The sequence below is a fragment of the Echiichthys vipera genome (genome assembly GCF_963691815.1).
Source record: "Echiichthys vipera genome assembly, chromosome: 9".
Taxonomy (NCBI): domain Eukaryota; kingdom Metazoa; phylum Chordata; class Actinopteri; order Perciformes; family Trachinidae; genus Echiichthys; species Echiichthys vipera.
In genome coordinates this window covers 6,795,727-6,816,801 of record NC_139834.1, presented here as the reverse complement: position 1 = coordinate 6,816,801, position 21,075 = coordinate 6,795,727, and the positions used below count along the sequence as shown (strand labels likewise).

The following is a 21,075-nucleotide window of genomic DNA, read 5'->3' as shown; positions in this document are numbered from 1 at the left end:
TACTCTGTTTTTAAAACATTTTAACATTGGTTGGTTCTAGCTTCTCCTATATGAGACTTTTTTGTCAACACACACAATACTAAACTAAATATATATTTTAGTTTTGGTCTGTTGGTCACAGAAAAACACATTTAACGACGTCACCCTGTGCTGTGGGCAATTATATTCACTGTTGTCTTTGTCTATTATAATGCCTATGACATTGTACATACTAAACCGTTAATTAATGAGCAATTCATCCATTAGTAGTGTCCCTAAACTGTTTAATGTTTGACTTAATCGACCACCATCCCTTGTTGTGTTTTCATTGATCTCATCTGCTCTGCTGGAGTTAAAATGCGTTGTGTGTTTGTGTGTGTGATGTGTGTATTGGGTGTGACTGTGACTGCTGGGATGTCTTTATGATTCGGGGGGGTTCCCTGATAGAAAAAAGCATTGTTGTGACAACTCTCACGTCTTACCTCAGGCTGAAAGTGTCTGTTTGTGTCACCGTTGTGGGACTGAAACAGCCTTGAAACATGCAGCGTGTGTTGAACCAGCCGGGGTTTTTTTATTTTAGTTTCTATTTCCTGGTTTTGAACGTGTGTGTGTGTGCGCGCGCGTCTGTGTGTTCAGGCTCTCAGGAAGGTCAGTGTCACGCTGTTTTCCCATCGTTAATCAACCCGCCTGATCAAGGGGAGTTGTTATCAGTGGACTAACATAAAGGTAGTAGCAGGGGGGGCAGAGAGAAGTGAGGGGGTGGCCTCTTTGCTCTTTCTTTGTCACCACTTATTTTAATACAATCCTTCCCTTTTTTAAAGATTTTCTCCCCTCCAGGCCAAGGTTAACCCACAAAGCACCACAGCGATAAGATAAGGCTGTAAGGGGGGGGGGGGGGCACAAGGCTTGATATCGTTACTGCTGGAGTCGCAGTCCCCAGAGTAGAGCGAGAAGCTTTGTGACAAAGAGAGCTCCAGATCTGGCTGCTCCTGTTGACACAGGAGGCCCAAGAGAAACCTTGTAAATATAATTAGTTAGACAGACACGACAGAGAGCTAGAACTGTGTATTTGCTTCGGATAAAGAGTTATTACTCACAGAAATATAATGGACGTTGATTAGAATGGCTAGAATTTTTTTTTATATACAAATCTGCTTTGGGGCCACCAAATTAGCTGTTAACTTTTGTTCATTTCTAAATTTGGTAAATTAAAATGGGTCTAAAAATAAATACAAGCTACACAACATCGATAGGGTGTCTGCAGGGTCTTAGAAAGTATTAAGTCGATAATTAATTGAACATCATTAAGGGGTTTAAAAAGTCTTAAACCCTATTTTGTGAGGTATTGCATGTTAATGAAATGTTAATATGTACATTTCTGCCAAGGAGGTTTGTGCACTAAAGTTTGCATCAGTTAAATCATTGTGTGGAGGTTTAGTTGGATTCTGTTCAGTTTATTTATATTTGACTTCATCTGAATAAGACAACCGTTGACCCACCGACTGACAGCTGCTTGATAAAGTCACACGAAGGACACCTATATATATATATATATATATATATATATATATATATATATATATATATATAGTAAATGTAGGTTAAAGTGTCTTGCTGATGTATCCGATTAGGAGTCAAAGTGCTAATGAGATCTAAAAATGTCTGGAAAGGGTGTTAACAGGTGAGGTGGACACTAAAGCACCCATTCAAAAGTCCAGTTTAAGGATTCACTGTGCCTCTCACATGTATGATTTAGGAATATATATGAGCAAGTCAATAATTATTATTTTAATAGCTTAGTATTGTGTGCACCATCAAATGTTTGTGTATAGGGGGTTTCTGTTCTGTCTCTCTTTGAGCTAAAGACTCCCTGGTTATTCTGTCAAATAATAATCATGATAAACTTTATTTAGAGAGAACTTTCCATCTTTAAAGTGCCACACATTGAAACCAGGGCAAATAAACAATGCAATTTAAGATAAAAAGAAAAGATAGCATGTGATCAAATATACAAGTGAAAGTTAAAACAGAGACCATTGAGATGATAAAGTAAATAATGAGGACATAGTTGAAGCCAAGTTCAATAAAAAACACTCCAAAACTCATAGTTATCCAGTTCACAAAGATGAACAGGACTAGTATTATCAAAATAGTTCATTTCTTCACTATGTAGTTTCACATTGAGTGAAGTCTTCAAACATTTCTGCAGCTCGTGCTTATCTGTGGGGGGTGGGTGGATAAGCAGCTTATTAAATGTGTTGAAACATGCGAGTAAACAAAGGGAATTTCCCGTTGGGTCATTATCGGGGCATTTCTTGTTCCCTGTTTTGGCCAGCTCGCTCGGCATTGTTAAAAGGTCTCCGGGCAAAAACAGTGATTTGAGATAGCACAAAGAATAGAGGAGCAACTTCACACGGGAGTAAAGAATGAAGCACCCCAGTATGTTTACAGTCACTCTGTCATTTACTGGGGTTTTATTCAGGTAACTGCTCGAAGGGGAAGACTAATCCTGCATAAGTAGTGAGTGGTTTATTTGCGGAGAGTGACCTGAAGAGCACCAGGGAGCTCCCTACAAGCTGTCACCCTGACTCCACCTCCAAATATTCAGATCAGCCCGGCCCTGCCTCCTCTTTCCTGCCCCGACACACAATGAGGCAGGATCCTCCTGGTTGCTATGACTTCAGGCCAGTGTCTGTGTGAAATGCAACCGCTGACTGTTTAGACAGCAGGACAGGACAGAGACACGTCCCCGGTTCAAAGAGAAGCTGCTGTCGGGCACGGCAGGACGCAGCCGCCAGACGCACCCACATCCCGGACCCTGTCAGCCGGAACGGGACGCTTCCAGACCTAATGAGATTCAACACAAGTCTCTGGATGGGGGAATATTAACACGAAAAACGTGGCGGTGTGTTAACAGTTGTCGCTCTAAACTCTGACTCTCTGATTCGGCGTCTGAAGCCCTGGACGGCGTGGATGTGCGTTTTTCACAGTGGATGTGGAGGGACGGAGAGAGAGAGAGAGAGAGAGAGAGAGAGAGGAGGCTAGAAGTTGAGGGAGAGCAGCAGCTGGTTCCAGAATGGGCTGCGATCCATGAATCCAATTGAAGGATTAGGATGGTTTTTGTTACCTTTGACATGCCTCTGGCTTCAATGGTGAGCACTGTTAATGTGGTGGGAAACTGTTCCCTGTGTCCGTTTTAATTACAACTTCCTGGCCTCGTCTTTGTCTTTGACAAACTGCTTGCTTGTTAAAGTGATGTTCAAGATGTTTGCTCTCTTCTATGCTGAACTACGCTGTGTTTATTTTGAAGTTTGTCAGGTTCTTACTCATGTGATATGCTGCAGCAGTGTGTGAGAGTCTGTTACGTATTCAATTCACACAGGAGTTTATACGAATAGGCTTTACCTTGTTTTTCATGCTGTAAGTAAAGTCAATGTCTTGAGCACATTTAAACCAAAGTGCTGCACAAAGGTTCTGTATGAAGAACATCAAAATGTAAAAGAAATACAAGCCACCAATAAACAGCCATGCACAAATACTGAATGTCAGACATGATAAAAAAAAAGGCCAGTGATTAAAAATGTGTCTTTAGCTTTGATTTTAAAACAGAGATGGAAGGAATACGTGTGACATCAAACTTCTACTGGTTTCACAGTCGTGGGGCAGCAGCTGCAAAAACTCGGTCGCCTTTGAGGTTAAGTCGTGATCATGGGGCACACAAGAGAAATTTGTCGTGTCTGTGATACAGAATGGGGTGTGACCATTAAGAGCCCTGAAAGCAATCAGCAGGGTCTTAAATTTGATCATGTTCTACGTTATTTATTTACTTATTGAGTTACCAGAAAATGTGATGTATAAAATGATGGAGATGATCTGTACTGGGTTAGAAGATTTGGGCCATGTTGTCCAGCAGTGTCTTAGAGCTCTGATCTCTGCCCCTTCTGTCCTTTTATCACGTCCGTTTTATATCTGTAGAAGTCAAAGCCGGCTCTTGGCCGAACGTTAAACTAGCCGGGCTGCCAGGAGCTCAGGGTCAAGGCTTTTCCCCGTTTGTCCACGGACACTGAACACTTCCTGACACCTGTGTCCACGGCCAGTTGGCCCAGATTTTACCCCTCAAAAGAAAAAAAAATCCCTAAATGGGTCCAGGCTATCTTTCCTTTCACTTTAAATTTGTCCCATTTCCCCTTCACTTTTTGTTCCTAAGCCAACATTCCTATTTGCAGTTAGTTACTCTCCTCTGTGGTCATCATTTAAAAAAAGATAAAAGGACTGAAAGCTGTTTGAAAACCTGTAACCCCCCCCCCCCCCCCACACACACACACACACACACACACACACATAGATTTACTCTTGTTATGTAACCTCTAGTTGAGTAGTTTCACAAAGGTCTTGGCATGTTCTTCCTTAAATGGGAACCTGCTCAATGCAGAACAATTTGACCAGAGCTGTTCATAATATTTACATTTCAGTGTGTTACATAAACATGCCACAGACGTGTATACTTTGATAAGTCTTTATCTGAAGTGTAATGGAAGTTGTTTACTTCTAGTAGATGCACAACCTCAGTAGTTTTTTTATCCAGTCTGCTTGTTCGTACAGTTTATCTCCATTTATTCAAAGCTCGACCGTCTTGTTTTTTTCCCCCTCGCTGTGACAGTTTGATTTTCTCACTAAATGCTCTATTAACTTCCTAATGTCCAACCTGAGTGGGATTAATAGTGAAGTTATTACCATATGCTTACAGCAATAATGCAGTCATAATTGTGGTAAGCTTTTGCCAGCAGCAGTGAGCAGACTTTGCCCCGGGTTTCACCTGCCAGGCTCTGAACCACATTCTGATTGGTTGAGATGATAGGTGCAGTCAGAGAGGAGGGCAGTTAAAAAATACTGCAAACTCCTGCATATATTTCGAGATGAAAAATATTTCCATCTATATTTTGGTTTCCGGTCGATATCCGTTTCCAGGCTGCAGTAGCCGCTGTTAGCATAGCACACCTGAATATCCATCCATACTATCAGCGGTTGAGTTGCATTGTGGGTAATAGCGCTGTGCTTTAAGATAGAGCAGGACGATAAGTCAATCTGATAATTTATCATCTTTCAATGGAATGGATATCATATATCTATTTCTTTATTGAATGACCAGAAAGCCTGCTATACCATGATACAGTAAATCTTCAAAACATAGTGACACTGAATGAAACCAAGTTGAAATGTTTGGTGTCTGTCTGCAAATGCTTTAATGATTTTCATGTTTTTTCCCTGTGCTTTTATTTTGAAACTCTTCATATCACTGCTTCAGGTCTTTCTTTTGAAAGAGATCTTTCATCTGACAGCTGAATAAAAATACATGCATCTTGTTAATACGATATAAATAACTGATATTGGGGTAGAAGCTCTACTTTAAAATGCACATAACGACAAGTCCGACAGTGTTACAGGAGTACAATGCTAAATCAGTGCAGTGGTAGTTAAGAAAGATGTCATGATGTCTTTTTTACTTTTATTGTATAGTACTGATGCACCCTTGAGTCTGTGACACCCGACAGGGTAGCGGCGTTAGACATAAGTGTTTGTGTGTCGTGTTGTGAAAGAATGTCGCTGGAATGAGCGGTCACTTTCAGGAACGGTGTCAGTGTCCTGGAATGTAAGTTCCTTGTCACTGCGCTTAAAGGGGGGTCAGTGGGCTGACACTCAACGACTCCCCGCCAGCAGATTCTTCACCCTTAACGGCAAAAACAACTGCTTCCTCAGATACTGAGGTGGCCCCTGTTTGTTTGCTTTGCTGGTGCTCGTAAAGTGGACAGAGATTGCATGAGTGAGGGTGCGCGGCAGGGCCTGCTGACAGCGTAACAATGGAGGGGGGAACAATGGGCAGACTCGGGCCGTCTGTTCTTATGGAACAACCTCCCGCCCGCTTCTTGTGATGTAATGAGCATTCACGGCGAGGAAGTGGCAGTCCTTCCCTTCTCCTGTTTGTGTCTGATCATTAGCTTAGCCCTAACGGTCCTGCTGATGTCATCCCTCGCACAGAATTCCCCTCTGATTTCCTGTTTGTCCTGTCCTTGTATATTTCTCTCTTTCCTTCATTGTCTCTTTCCATCCGTCTGACTGGAAACTTTTGTCCTTGCCCTCGAGGTGACAAAATTACTCATGCCATGTCTTTCATTTTCTGTTCTGTGTCCTTTCATTGTTCCTTACACACTGTGCAAATGTTTCTCTGTGTCCTCGCAGGGTCAGGCGCGACGGAGGAAGAACATGACAGAGTTCCTGGGAGAGTCGAATATTCCGACCCCGGAGGCTCTGGGACAGATCGGTGGCTCTCTGCCCGGCATCGGGGCCGGTCCCGACAGCTGGAAGAACCGCGCCGCCAGCCGCTTCAGTGGCTTCTTCAGCTCCAGCGCTGGAGCAGGGTCCTTCGGCAAGGTAACAATGATCAGACATGAGATGGAAGCGGCTGCTTTAAAGCAAAGCGCAGCACTTTCTCTTTAAAGCTGCAGGGGCAGGTTTGTTTCCCAGTCTCTGCTTTAAAAAAACAACATTAAAAAGCAAACAAAACAGTAGCGAACAGCAGTGGGAGGAGGTCAGAAGGCCATGTCCCCCGAGCCCCGGTGAGGTAATTTCCCTTCAGAGTCTCGTGTTGTTGGCTCACATTCTTTCCTCTGGAAATGAGTAGGTGGAGGAAAAGCCTCCCTCAAGTCTATCCAAGGGTTTTTTTCTTGAATTTAAAAACTCTGCTTGCTCACAAAAAAATAAAATCTTAAGGGAATAGCTTTTTGGGGGGGAAATCTGCTTTATAGGCAGAGAGTTAGACTGAGACCTTTCTTCTTTTGCCAGCAGTTGGTTCACTTAGACGAGCATCTTAGCTGTCTAAGTAGGGCTGAAGTATTTTAAGAAAAATGTTATTGCAACATGATTTGCAATATTAGAGGGAATGATAAATTTGACATCATTATTCTCATTTTCCCTGAAAAACTTTAAAATAACAAATCGTCTTAAATTTGAGGTAGTTGATTTGGAAGAGTGTGATTTTTGCAAATATGAAAAAGAAAAACATTCAAATAATGATGCGATTTCTGCGTGGATCTGCACCGAACACAGTCTGTAGAGTATGATGGGTACAGTACATTTCTGCAGCACCACAAGGTTTAATTTAAAATGGTACTTTGACGCACATTTCCCCTTTATATATATATAAAAGAAATGTTGGCTGCATTATGATTTTCCATTTAAGTAATTAGTTAAGCTTGGTGCTGGATGATATGGCCAAAATCTTTTCTTGATTTAAATAACTTCATATTTCACGATACAGAGTATATCACAATATAGCATGTTTTCTGGGAATTACAAAAATAGTTTGTATGACATAACCACATGGTAATGCTAAAACCTAGTTTGTAAGCTCCTGAGTTAGTGTGTGCTTCATATTATCAATTTAGACGACTTAATTGTGTATCACGATATCTCAATATATGATTTAATCACGACACAAAAGCAACATGTCAAACCTTTCCTTTAACTTCAACAATAAAAGTCAACTCTCATTCTAATAAATGATACACACTGCCCTTGTCTCTCCCCTCCTGAGGTCACATCCTGCACAGAAGCAGATGTCAGATAGAGACAGTATCTGTCAGTCACCTGTCACCGCCTGTCTCGTCTCTATTCACCCCGAACGTCCCCCTTTAACCCCTTCAGGGCCAGAGATCCTGCACCAGGACCTGGACCTCTTGCACCCTCGATATTGTCAGTCCCTCCTTTCACAAAACTCTGAAACAATGCATCTCTGATCACTTTACTCCTAAATCTGTTGTACAATTTCTCACTATTAAGATTTCATGACCCATAAACCACTGCTCCACCCCCCCAACCCCCTCCATGCTGTAGCTTCTGCCCCCCACTCCCTAGTCCTCTATTGTTAAAGTGGTCTCAATGCACAGAGCTCATTTTCATAACTACATAAGGCCGCTCCGACTGAACAAAGGCCTGAATAGAAGCTCCTGTTGGATTGTAGAATTAAGGCGCCAGTAAGGACCGGATTTATATGCTAATGTTTGGACTCATCTACTTACAGTTTGAGTGTAACAATAAATCAACACACAAAGGACAGAAATGGACGGTTACTTTCGCATCTCTCCTCGTTGTCGTGACGTTAACCTTGTTCAAAGTCATTAGGCATGTTTTAATATAATCGCTCTTGTCTCGTCTCAGGAGGCGGACCGTCTGGAGCAGCTCCAGAGTAAACTCCACTCCTACATGTTGTTCGGGCTGCCCAAGGTACCGCTGCAGCTCTCCTTCCACCAGGACTCCTGGGAGGAGGAGAAGGAGACCAACCTGGTCCTGGAGGACAGCTGGCAGACGCTACTGGACAACTCAGAGGTACAGCGCACACACAGGCCGGGGTGTGGCTGCTCACTAATACACTGACCAGAAACTGAAATCAACTGAAAACCTCTGGGAAAAACAGCGAATAAAGCAAAAACAGAAAGCAATATAATGTTGCTTAATGCGTGAAAGTGAATTTATATTGGTTATACATTAGAATTCAACAAAGCAACAATATGTGTGAATATGCAACGGACTTATCCTGCATGTTTACACCGATCCATTTAACTCAGTATAATTCACACAATAACAATTTGAAATTATTATATTCTTATTTTTATCCTTTACATTTATGAGATAAAATGAGCAAAACCAAATGTAAAGATGAACAAATTTTACTCTCAAGTAATAGTTCTTGATTATTTTACATTTGAATCATATCACTTTGTAATCCTTCATTATTTTTACATTTACTTATGAGGTGACATGTATATCCTGCATTAACCAGGTACAAGTCTCATTGAGATTTAAAATCCATTTTCCAAGAGTGAGCAAGAAAGTGGCATAAACATTGTTACCAAAACAAACATAAAGAATACAGACAAATACATCAGCCAGTGAGCACAAAGTCCAGTTAAAATGCACTATAGAAGCAGTTAGAATGCATAAAGTAAGTTCCAGTTTTAAACAATTTCATCAGAAAAAATAGAAGCAAACCCATTGACCAAGAGTGCTAATCTCTCCATCCTTTAAAATGAACTCCTGTAGAAATCAGCTCTGACAATTTCCCGTCTGAACATTATTCCAAGAAGAGGTGAGAGCATTTTTAAAAGACTAACCTCCCTTCAGTATGCAGAAATCCACACTGCCCCCTCCCTTGCAGTTCTCATACACTCCCTTATGAATGGTCACACAAACACTCACCCTGTTTCCTGGTATGCCTCTGGCTTTTACTTCCTCCTCATGTGTCTTTGTCACACGTGCCTTGATGTCTGGTTTCCCAGAATGATGCTTACATAGAGATTTACTGTACTACTGCACTGCTGTCAGGAGCCTGTGTAAATTATAACACCATGCACCATCTGTTAATGTGTACATGACTTGTAAAGGACAGCGAGACAGAGCGATATCCCCGCACAGCTGCTGTACTATCCCTGGTACTGTGTGTACGTTCACCCCTGACTGTAAGTTACATAAGTGAGGGATAATGTAAAGAAATGAACTCCCGGCAGGGAGACGCAGTGAATCTTCAGAGCCATGACTCTGCATCTTCCCGCTTATTACACAGCTGCTGACCAAAGACATCACTAATTTGATGCAAAATTTTGAGTTTAAATGATTTTATTGATTTGAAAATCAAGAGTCTTTAATCAGAACTGCGTCCACAGCAGAAAAGCAAAATGTAAGTAAAATTATGAGTATACAACAAAGTGTCTAATCAGCCATGTTACTGACTTGATTGCTTGACTTATTACCTCCAGTAATAATGTTGGTAATGAGAGTGACTGGAAACTACCAGAACAAGATATTCTGGTGTTTGAGAACACGAATGAATGAGCCAACATGACTCAGACATTCATCACCAACGATACCATCTGACAGCTCAATATTTTGACCCCATACAAATATGGAGAGCGTACATATAAACAATGGAAATTGATAAGTATAAACACAATATACACATTTAAACAAACCTAACCCAAACAGAAGAACCTATATTCAAGCTCAGTTAAAACATTGTCTATTTCAGTGGTTTTTAAAGTGGGGGCCGCCAGGGGGCCTCAGAAAATGGGAGGGAGGATAAGAAGGGGAAAAAGAGTATAAAAAAAGATATAATCTAATTATTTTGTAATCATTATTATAAAATATAATCTCTCTCTCTCTCTCAAACGAGTGTTTAAAACCTTCAAAACATCAGCTTCACTTGATACAAAAACATCCGGCAGAGACGTAAAGAATAGCATTTGGTCAGGCAATCTGCTGCATTCACACAGCAAGCTGCCGTTCCCTTGGGGACCTGAAAGGCATCATTTTTAGCTTCATACAACACTGCTTGTGCAAAAAAAGCTCACACAATCGGAGAATATTTGATTTTACCAAAAAAACAAAACGTTGTTAAAGTTGATGTGTGATATATTTTGTAGCATTGTCGGTGGGTTTGCAAAAGGGGGTCCCCATCCGGAAGCTAATGCTGTTTAGGGGGGCCATGGCATGGAAAAGTTTGGGAACCCCTGGTCTATCTGACCCGGGCCTGTTTTCACATCTATTCACAAAGCTGCTGAGACCAACTTTAACTAACAGATATCTAATAATGTGTTCTGTGTGTGCAGACGTTAACAAGGCGACAGTTCCACCAGCAGGAGGCGATCTGGGAGCTGCTGCAGACGGAGGCCACGTACATAAAGAAACTCCGAGTCATCACAGATGTAAGTGCAAAGATAAAGTACTGTAAAGATTGTGTACTGATCCAAGTCGGCCTGTTGTGTAAGATGCTTCTGTACGGAGATAAACGCACAGTGAGGCTTTTGTTATAGACGTTAGACGTTATCACTGCGGAGTAAGCTGCAAGAAAAAGCGTTGTAACCTGCGACGTGGGAAGTGATAACCTTTTGTTTCAAAGGCTTTATTATGACATCTTGGTGTCTTGAAGTCCTCACGAAATGGGAGTTGGAGGGTCTTTAGCGTCTGTGCTGTGACGTGTTTCCTTGAGAAACAGAATATTACTGATATATACATTCATTATAACAACATTTCGCACAAATGTCTAAAAGGATAAAATGATGAAGTGATATTTTATATTAAAATGGTCATCTTCACTGTGATGTTAAAATGTCACTAATCTTGAAGCTTAAAATGTGTGTGAAGCGTTCCTCCAAAAATTCCACTTCATACACATGCATTTTATTCAACTCCTTCAAATCCTTCACTCTGCGTATATTATGTCAGTCTGGACAGTTTGGATGTAAAACTTAACTTGCCTGCTGAGGCGTACAACTGCTAATTTTGGCATATTTGTCAAATAGCTAAAGATAAATGAGCACTTAACTAATTTCTGGGACCTTAAAGATAATGAGACACTCCTCTTCCTTTGTATCACCTCCACAGCTCTTCCTGTCGGGGCTGCTGAACCTGCAGGAGAGCGGTCTGCTGACGGAGGTGGAGCCCGCCAAGCTGTTCAGCAACATCCAGGATCTTGTCCGCCTCCACTCTTCCCTGTGGAACCAGGTCATGCTGCCCGTCCTGGAGAAGGCCAGGCAGGCCCGGGCTCTGCTCGACCCCACAGACCTCCACCACGGCTTCAGGACGGTCAGTAGAAATCACATTGTACCTACACAATTATTTTTTTATGTACCATAACAACATAACACAGTGTCGGCTTCAGACTGAGGCCGAAGTGTATGTTTCCCGTCATGTTGATGTTAGTAACATCTCTGACGTGTGTCTTTGTTTATGTGTGTGTGTTCAGTTTGGCTCCAGGTTCCAGCCCTACATCCGTTACTGCATGGAGGAGGAGGGCTGCATGGAGAACATGCGCACGCTTCTCAGGGACAATGAGCTGTTCAGGACCTACGTCACGGTCAGTCCTCTCTGCTCGCCTGCCCGCTGTTAAGATAATCCCAGACAGCCTCAGTAGACTCCTCGTCAGTCTTCTTCATATTTCTGGCTCATTGAATGTTTGGTTTCCTGTCTTTGTCTGTCCTCAGTGGGCAGAGACTCATAAGCAGTGTAACCGTCTGAAGCTGGCCGACATGTTGGCGAAGCCTCACCAGAGACTGACCAAATACCCACTCCTGCTGAAGAGCGTTCTCAAGAAGACCGACGAGCTGTCGGCCCGCGACATCGTCATCAGCATGGTGAGAACGTAACCACGTACCTCAAGTTTGAGCTTCAGTATTTCCATTTTGTCGAACTCCACTACATCTCAGAACGAAATATTAGACTTTATAGATTTTTTTCACACCAAAGCGTGCCATTAATTATTTTATTTGTAATAATGTTGAGGTTTGGTACTGTTGGTTGGACAAAACAATCATTGTTTGGGTGATTTTTGACGCAATTATCACTATTTTCTGATTTTTTACAAACCAAACAATCAATCCATTGATGGTGAAAATAATCAGGAGATGAATCCCTAAGGAAAATGATCACAACTTAAAAGAGCTCTGCCTCAACTAACTACAGCAGTAAAATGATGCTTTTACATTAACACACAAGTAATATTGATCTAATTATATAATATGTGACGCATGGGACACTTATCTGCACTGACTACTTTTACATTTAATACTTTAAGTACATTTCCATGATTATAAAGTGAATTGAACAATATATATTTTCCCAGTTTTGAATCCTCTGCCCTTCATTAATCTTGTTAAACAACAAATATACTTTAACAATTTATCAATAATCAAACTAGTTGGTGATTATTTCTCTGTCGATAGACTCAAGCATTGCAGCCCTAATTTTCATGTGCGGTACTTTTACTCGTGGCTGAGTCATTTCTAAGTGGAGCATTTGAGTTCGTCCTTCACCCCTGGGTAAGGATGTAGTAAAACGGATAACACATGCTGCTTTTGTCATCGCGTGTTTCCCCTGTTTTTCCTCCTCTAGGTGGCCGCGGTGGAGGGCTTCATCAACAGCGTGGAGTCCCAGATGCGACAGCGCCAGGAACAACAGAAGCTCGCCACCATTTCTGCCCGTATCGACTCCTACGAGGCCGTAGAGGGCAGCAGCGAAGAAGTGGAGAAGGTAGGAAGCAGTTTATTAAAAAAGAAAAAAGCTCTGTCAGATATGAGACTACACGTAAGATCCGACTTCATGCTTTTGTCTTTTCCCTGTCAGATCCTCAAAGAGTACAACCGCTTCGATCTCATGGCTCCCATGAGAGGGATTTCACCGGAAGAGACTCGACAGCTGCACCTCGAGGGAGCGCTGAGGATGAAAGAGGGCAAAGACAGTCGGGTAAGACACACGCTCACACCACAAGCTCCTCCTCTCTTTACTCTCAACATCTGGTTTCTAACGTTCGCTTCGCAGTCGCCTCACATAAAACGTTTGACCTATAGAGCGTTTTTATCTCCCCTGTAGATGGATGTCTATTGTGTGCTGTTCACCGACCTGCTGCTGATTACAAAGCCAGTGAAAAGAGTGGAGAAAGTCAAAATCATCCGACAGCCGCTCCTCATTCACAACGTCGTCTGTAAGGAGCTCAAAGACCCGGGTGAGTGCTCACATGAAGACCGGGAGCAAAACAGTTATCATTTTCATTATTCTGACACTTTTCCCCCAATTTATATTATGAAACAGTGAAAAACTTCACGTTTGGGAAGTTATAACCAGCCGATATTTAAGATTTAGAACTTTGTGTGTCATCGGAGGAAAAAAGAAGAAATACATGTGGAAATATAAAAAGGATTACATTAAATAATAAAACATGGAAATAGAGACAAATAACAAAATATAAATGAATAAGCATTGTCATTGATTTTCACATGTATTTGTCCATTTATTTCTCTATAGGAAAAAGAAAAAGAAAGGGATTAAAATGACATAAAAAAATAGAGAATGTACAGTATATGTAATATATACACACACACACACACACACACACACACACACATAATGAAGAAATGCATGTGAAAACAAGTGTAAATGCTTGTAATTATTATTTTGTATTTAGTTATTTGTCTTTATATTTCCACATTTCTTTCTAAATTATTCTTCATGGCATGCCTATGACTCCATATTACTTGAGTAAAAGTATCAAAAATAAAGGTTCTCATTGTTCTCTATCTGTGTTTTCATTTATTTGATGTTTCTAGATTCATTTCATTGCTGCATTAATGTGTATGTCGCATTTTCCTGCTGTAGATGTTTGTGCTTGTTTTATATCCTGTTGGGTATTTTAATTGACCTTAATGCAGATTTTCTTTTTTAAAATCTTTGTAGGCTCATTCATCCTCATCTACCTCAATGAGTTTAAGAGTGCAGTGGCAGCCTACACTTTCCAAGCCAACAGCGCCGCCCAGGGGCGAAGCTGGATCGATGCAATCTGCAACGTCCAGGTGAGAGAACCACTCAGTATCTTATTTAATGTCAGACACATGGAGCTGGGAAACAAGACTCAGAGGCAGAATTCAGGGGTTTGCATACTTAACACGGCTGTTTTAATTAACTACCCTGCAGAACCAGCTCCAGAGGCTTCACACAGAGGAGATCCTCCGGCAGCAGAACAGCCTGAAGAGATGTACGGAGGGCGAGGACGAAGAGGAGGAGGAAGATGAGAGCAGCAACTCCACCACGAGTTCCCCGTGCCTGAGACACAAAGGCCAGCAGAACTCAAGGTACTACAACTCAACTGAAATAAAGGACTAATGCCTGCTAAATAGTATATTAAATAAAAATGCCTAACAATCCAGTTGACTGACCAAATGTCTCCTCTCAGTCATTCAGATGGCTCCACTGAGACGCTGTCAGTGATGGATGTTGATGAAGCAGGCGAACACCAGGAGCCTCCGGTCACCAACATGAACCTCGAGGGAACCAGTGAAAAGGAATGCGAGGTCCAGCAGTCTCAGTCCACGAGCCCCAGAGTTCGCTCCGGTGTTTACCCCGAGCACGATCAGGAGACGGGGCCTGACGGCGAGGAACTGGACCCCCAGTGTCGCTCTCTCTCCATGGACAGCGCCTACGGTACCCTCTCCCCCGAATCTCTCCTGAGAGAACTTCAGCCTCAGCCCGGCCAAAGTGAAGGGGAGGAGGCCGAGGAGGAAGAAGGAGATGGGGAGGCAGAGGAGGTGGAGCCGGAAGAGACAGAAATAGAGAAGGTAGAAGAAGAGCAGGAGGAAGAAGAAGAGGAGGAGGAGGATGAGGATGAGGATGCTGCCTCACTGGGGTCCCAGCTGTCAGTCATCCAGTCCTCTAAACCTCGCCGGCGGCCTCATGTTCAGCCACGACTCAACTGCCTCCAGAAGTGGTCCAATCTGGCCTTATCGCGCTCTGAGGACAATCTGCTGCAGCGCTTGTACGGTAAAACCCCCATATCCCACACACACTCACTGAGCTCCAAGGAGCAGGACCAATCACAAAGCAGCGACGTGGACAGGTCACCACTGCCGCACAGTAAAAGCCTGACAGAGTTGGGCCAAAACTGCACGGAGCTGTTTGCTAGCGACCTCGACCAGTCCGACGACTGCTTGGACAGGAGCGCGCCCGCCGACAAACTCTGTGCCACCCTGAGGAGGGCGGAGGCCAGGCACAACCACACCGCACCCGCTGAGCATAACGGGTCCCAAAGCAACAGCTCAGACGGGGAAGTGGCTCCATCTGTCTGCGCGGAAAGGAAAAACGAGTCAACAGCCACCGGCGATTCGGGGGAAATGTCACCTAAGAAGAAGAGGAAATCACCGGCCCAGCAGCACAAGAAGCTGACGCTGGCTCAGCTGTACAGGATACGCACTACTCTGGTCCTCAACTCCACACTCACTGCATCGTAAGTCTTTACTGCTGTGACACCAGTTTATGGGTTTCCTCTCATGCCTGCACAGTCAATATGAAGCAGCCACCAGCTCTTATTAACTTGGCATTAACACTAAAACTGGGTCATTAGGCCACTAATTAACATGCTTAATCTTGTTTGTTTAATGCCCCAGAAAGTAACTGTGCCAAAAAAAGTCCAGCACATAACTCTGTAAATGTACAACTTGTCATTTTAACACTTTGTTTGTTCCCCAGATTAAAAAAACAGATATAAGATGTCAATGAGTAAACTTTAAGGTGCTGATATATTTATTGTACAGACATGAGTGGAATCCAGCTTCTCTTTTAACATTTGCAAATAAGTGTTTTTCCCCAAAATGTTGAATTAATGTTGTTTTGTTTTGTCTTTTCTTATTTCTAGGGAGGTATAACCACTCTTCTAAACAGCTGACCAGTGGCCGTGACAGGAACACTTGTTTTGCTTCCATGGACTGAATTTCTTGGGACACAAATGCACTCTCTCTCTGGCTGCTCTCTCCCTTCTGGTTGCTTTTTTTGGACACTGATCGTACCATTTTTGCATTTGAACATTTTCTTTCTTTGCTGTTGCAATGGTTTCCGAATTTCTCGAGTGGAAGGGAGAGGCAGAGAGACATTAACTGCTTGCACTTTTGCAACGGAAGTAGCATTTTAGAGGGCCGGGACCTTAATAAGATGGACTTTGGGGGGAGTGTGTACCGGAGTTGAGCTGAATCCTGCATCTTCTCCGCTAAGGGGAACACTTAAGTCTTGAAAATGCTCTCTACACGTGGCAACAAAAAAAAAACAAACACAGCACCTAGGACGTCCTCCTAATATTTATACTACTCCTGGTTTGCTTTAACAAAAGAAAAAATTGCACAGTTATCTATGTTAAGTAGAAGAATCACTAAAGGAGTGAATTTACATTTACAGTCACACAATGAATTTATTGTTGTCTGCTCGTGTACAGATGTGTGTGTGTGTGTGCGTGTGTGTGAGAGAGAATGCGTGAATGATAACATGGTCCTCGATTCCTGACTGAACCAAAACGGATTCCCGTCTCCTGTGAATACGCTAACACACCCAAAGACGGAAGTAGCCGGTTGATTCCCAACAAAAGGTCCAATATAGCAAAATCATGTTTGGACACACAGATGGATTTCTTTCTTTACTGTTGAACTAATGAGTTGATTTCCTAAATTAAAAAAAAGGAAAAAAGACTGAATACGGTTGATTTAAAGTTGTTTTGAGGGACTTCATGCACTGTCTATACGGCTCAACTCTTGAGGCCTACATGTATCAAAACCAGACCAGTGCATGAACGTGATCATAGGAAAAAAAAGAAGTCTACACTTGAGTAATGCCTGTGTATGTTATCGGTGTACACTAACGAGAGATTGAACACAAAGGTTTGGGTTGGATATAACGAGTGAATCCGTCAAACCCAGCTTTTTCCAGGGGATTTACTTACCATTCAGACTGATGTCCAGCTTTTCAGAGCAGCGACTCATAACCTGATTCCACACATCACCCAAACCAAATAGGTTAACTCTGTTTACTTTTACTTTTTGTTTGTGTCATATTTATTATGCCTGCTATGTTTTATATATAAGATATTGTTTATATTGTTTGTTTCCATGATTTGTACATTTCTTTTTTGTCGATGTAGTCTTAATATTTTTTTTCTTGCCAGGCATGAATGTCCTATGAACCAAAATCATGTGTTCCCTCTTTCAGGAATGATGAAAGTGTGTCTTACAGAATAAAAAATGCTAAAATACTTTATCCTGCTTTTAATGGTTTAATCTGTTGTAATGGAGCGATTTGAGAGGAAAGGCTGAATCTGAATGGCACTAAGCATTAAAACTACACGGACTGGTCGTACCGCTCCCGTCTCGTGTTTTGAACGCAGACAGCAGGTGGTGAACGCGTTTACGGCAGTGAAGAAGAATTACACCAGCGCGGTCATGACCAAGTGTAGCTGTAATTCATTGCATCATTACTTTTCTATGTCATCATGTTAAGCTGAACCTGTTGCTTTGGGTCAGGCTGAGCAGTGAATGACCCCTTTCACAGTGGTATGAGTTCTGTGACTTATTTACACACAAAGTCTTTAATCAATATTCATTCTACAGGCTGGTTTGTGTGGAAAATCTTCAACTGCAAGGATACTTCCAGCTATAGCTGATATAAGTGTAGTGGATTAAAAAAGCACTATATTCCCCTCTGAAATGTGAAAAGTGCTGTTGAAAAGCATACAAAATCAAGTAAGTGTATTAAAAGTCAAAAAACTGTGAATGGTACATTATTTCAGGAGTCAAAAAATAGTCATAAATGTCAAACTTTTTATTTTGACATATTATACTATGACTTTTTTTGGGCTTATTTTTGGACACACTTTTTTTTATGACTTTTCCTGATTTTTTTCAACAAATTATGCCATTGCTGCTTTAGACAGGCTCTCCTATGACTGATTTAAGCATTTTTATATACATTATATTTTGACGTTTTTAGACATACTATACTATGAGTTTTTGACATACTATACTATGCCTTTTGTTTCAACATACCTTACTGTAGCTTTTCATGTGACACATTTTGACATACTATTCAATGTTGTAACCATGGAACTGTACTTGGAGTTTAGCAGTCTGGAGGCCTGTTGTGTATACATGAGCTTTTCAGAATTGTGTTAAATTTAATTTTTTGGCTTATTTTTTTAAAACCCTTTCCTATGACTTTATTCAACAAATTATGCCATGGCTGTTTTGGAAAGGTGACTATGACTGATTTAAGCATTATTTGGACATATTATAGCTTGACATTTTTTGACGTTTTTCAACATACCTTACTGTAGCTTTTCATAAGACACATTTTGTCATACTATTCTATTTGTAACAATGGAACTGTATTTGGAGTTTAGCAGTCTGGAGGCCTGTTGTTCATACATGAGCTTCAAGTTTTCAGAATTATGTGTTAAGTTTAATTTTGTGTGTGTACACACGTTTGAGAAATAAAATAAAATGTCAATACAGTAAAAAGTACATTATGAAAAAGTCATAAAAAGTGAGTATAGCATGTCATGGCATGAGTGACAACCCTTTCTGCTCCACTAGGTGTCCCTGTTTGCTGGCTCACCTCTGTCCGGGTCAAGGCAGATGGTCATTCCTAACTTGATGAGCCAGACGTGGGCCAGGTGTGATTTTTGACATAAAAGCTTACCACCCTTCCACAGAGTCCACGAGCACAGCTGTTGTAGCTTTGTGTGCAAGTATGAAAAGTATGTATTAAAGTACATATATGTAAATGTGTATGTATGTATGAAGTGCAACAGTAGTGGCGTCACTACCTACTAAATGTAGTAGTTAAAAGTGCAATATTTACCTCTAGATTGTATTTTAGTACAAGTACTATAAAGTAGTGGAAAATGGAAATATTCAAGGAAAACCTCTAAATTGTACAGTACTTGGGTGAATTTTGTCAGCTACTTTTCACAACTATAAATTAGAGGGATGGTTGATTTAAAGTGTTACAAAAGTGCTGTCCAAAACGCTTATGTTCTAATTATTTAGGGTAACTATTGAGTTACCCTAATCTATGGGAATGCATCCCAGAGATTGTGTCCAGGTATGTAATGTTATTGCATCTGTTCAATTTAGTTGCTGGGAATTCTGTCAGATCACATATCTTTTATCCCATGGTTCCCAGGAAGTTAAAATCTGTCCATCTCCATAAAGTATCCAACACACATCTGGGGTTGTGATGCAGGGCAGAGCGGGACCTGATGGCCCGTAGTAACATCATGGCCAAGGTGTATTTACAGGTGATTATATCAGCTAATCTGTGGATTACAGCATGTTGAGTCCACACAAGCCTCTAAGCTGCAGAGTAAAGACAGTGCGGTCCTGTGGGATTTTCTGTTTAATCTGGTCCCAGAATACAGCGGCTCCTCCCGCTCTCACATCTGGCCCGCCGGGATTTAATGTTGTAATCCTCGATTTTAAAACAATTTTATTATGCTTCATCTCTGATATACTGGACTTTAATTATTAAAATGCAGCTTTCTATTTTAGCAATGAAGTAATTACACATCCCTGTTCTATTAGCCTTTACTAAAGTGAGTAATGAGGTCGTGCCAGCTGTAGCCGCATGACTGCTGTAGGGGGAATGCATCCCAGAGATTGTGTTATTGCTACCTGGTCTGCATTTAAAGCAGGCTTCATCCAAGTTGTGAATCACTGGTTTAACAAACAGGAATCAGAGACAAGTCATGCACATACAAAATGCTAAATATATTCACACTCACTCATTTTTGTTTACATATACATCATGTACACTTTTCTCCATGAGCTCTAGTGGAAATGCACACTGCATACAGATGGGGCAGAGACGGGTTAACACCACCTGCTGTGGCAGATGTCAAAAACCATGCTGTAAAAAATGTCCGATTAACACAAAGGGGCACTTTGGCAAATCCTGATTATAGGAGCACTTTCATTTATTAAACTCTGGCAATCCCCTGTACTCTTTTCGAGCGGGGGATTAAAACCAGGTAGACACTATTGTCTATCTAAACAATCCCTCTTTAAGCTCTAGCTGCTTCCTGGTGCCCTGGCCAGGCCTGGCTGGCTGGCTGGTTGCCTTCCTGTAATCTCAGTAGGGGCTTATAGGTCACTACAACCACTACACATTCCCATTCATCAACATCATCCCCTTTAGATGGACGAGGTGATTGGATTTAGGACATGTTTTACAGGGGCAGAAAAAAGAGAACAGCGAACTAAAGCGTGTTTACAAGAGCTGTGCTGTGAAAAGGTCCGCGGACGAGTGACAGCCATATGGAATGGATAACCCTGTGAACATCTGCCCTTGATCAGTACCCCGCAGTGACATTAGGCTGGTGGCTTTGACCTTCACATGGTGCACAAGAACATCTGCCCTTTTTTGCTCTCATGAAACCCAAAAAACAGCAAAAGCAGCCAAGAAATTCATATGGGATGACTGTAAAACTGGCTTTGCAACACAGTGATGATGGAGAGCCCAGACTTACCACCAGCTAGTTGTGACTTAGGTACATTGGTCCGAGTCTCAAGTAAGTCCCAAGTCATTTTTTCTTGGGCAAGTCAATATCAAAGTGATATCAATCTTGATCAGGCTAGCATTAGCTAGCTACAAAGTTGTGAGGGAACAGATTGTACCTAGGCCTGTCGCAATAAGCAATAAATCAATTAATCAATTAATCACATGATAACTTTTAATGAGCTCGAT

General features: G+C 41.7%; 1 protein-coding gene across 6 annotated transcripts in view; it reads left to right on the top strand.

The window, feature by feature from the left end:
* Positions 1–17,556, top strand: part of plekhg5b (pleckstrin homology domain containing, family G (with RhoGef domain) member 5b) — a gene marked incomplete at both ends in the record, with an annotated part of 75,769 nt that extends 58,213 nt beyond the window's left edge. For 4 of the 6 annotated variants that reach the window (XM_083920700.1, XM_083920698.1, XM_083920701.1 and 1 more), the window contains 13 exons: positions 6,217–6,408; positions 8,194–8,361; positions 10,638–10,733; positions 11,413–11,613; positions 11,774–11,884; positions 12,012–12,161; positions 12,919–13,056; positions 13,150–13,269; positions 13,396–13,528; positions 14,257–14,372; positions 14,494–14,651; positions 14,753–15,799; positions 16,208–17,556. In XM_083920700.1, coding sequence (XP_083776826.1) covers positions 6,217–6,408; positions 8,194–8,361; positions 10,638–10,733; positions 11,413–11,613; positions 11,774–11,884; positions 12,012–12,161; positions 12,919–13,056; positions 13,150–13,269; positions 13,396–13,528; positions 14,257–14,372; positions 14,494–14,651; positions 14,753–15,799; positions 16,208–16,217 — 2,640 coding nt within the window. Of the gene's footprint in view, positions 1–6,216; positions 6,409–8,193; positions 8,362–10,637; positions 10,734–11,412; positions 11,614–11,773; positions 11,885–12,011; positions 12,162–12,918; positions 13,057–13,149; positions 13,270–13,395; positions 13,529–14,256; positions 14,373–14,493; positions 14,652–14,752; positions 15,804–16,207 lie in introns of those variants that run through there. The other 2 variants (XM_083920703.1, XM_083920699.1) reach the window with 1 other exon arrangement.
* Between the last annotated feature and the right edge of the window lie 3,519 nt (positions 17,557–21,075).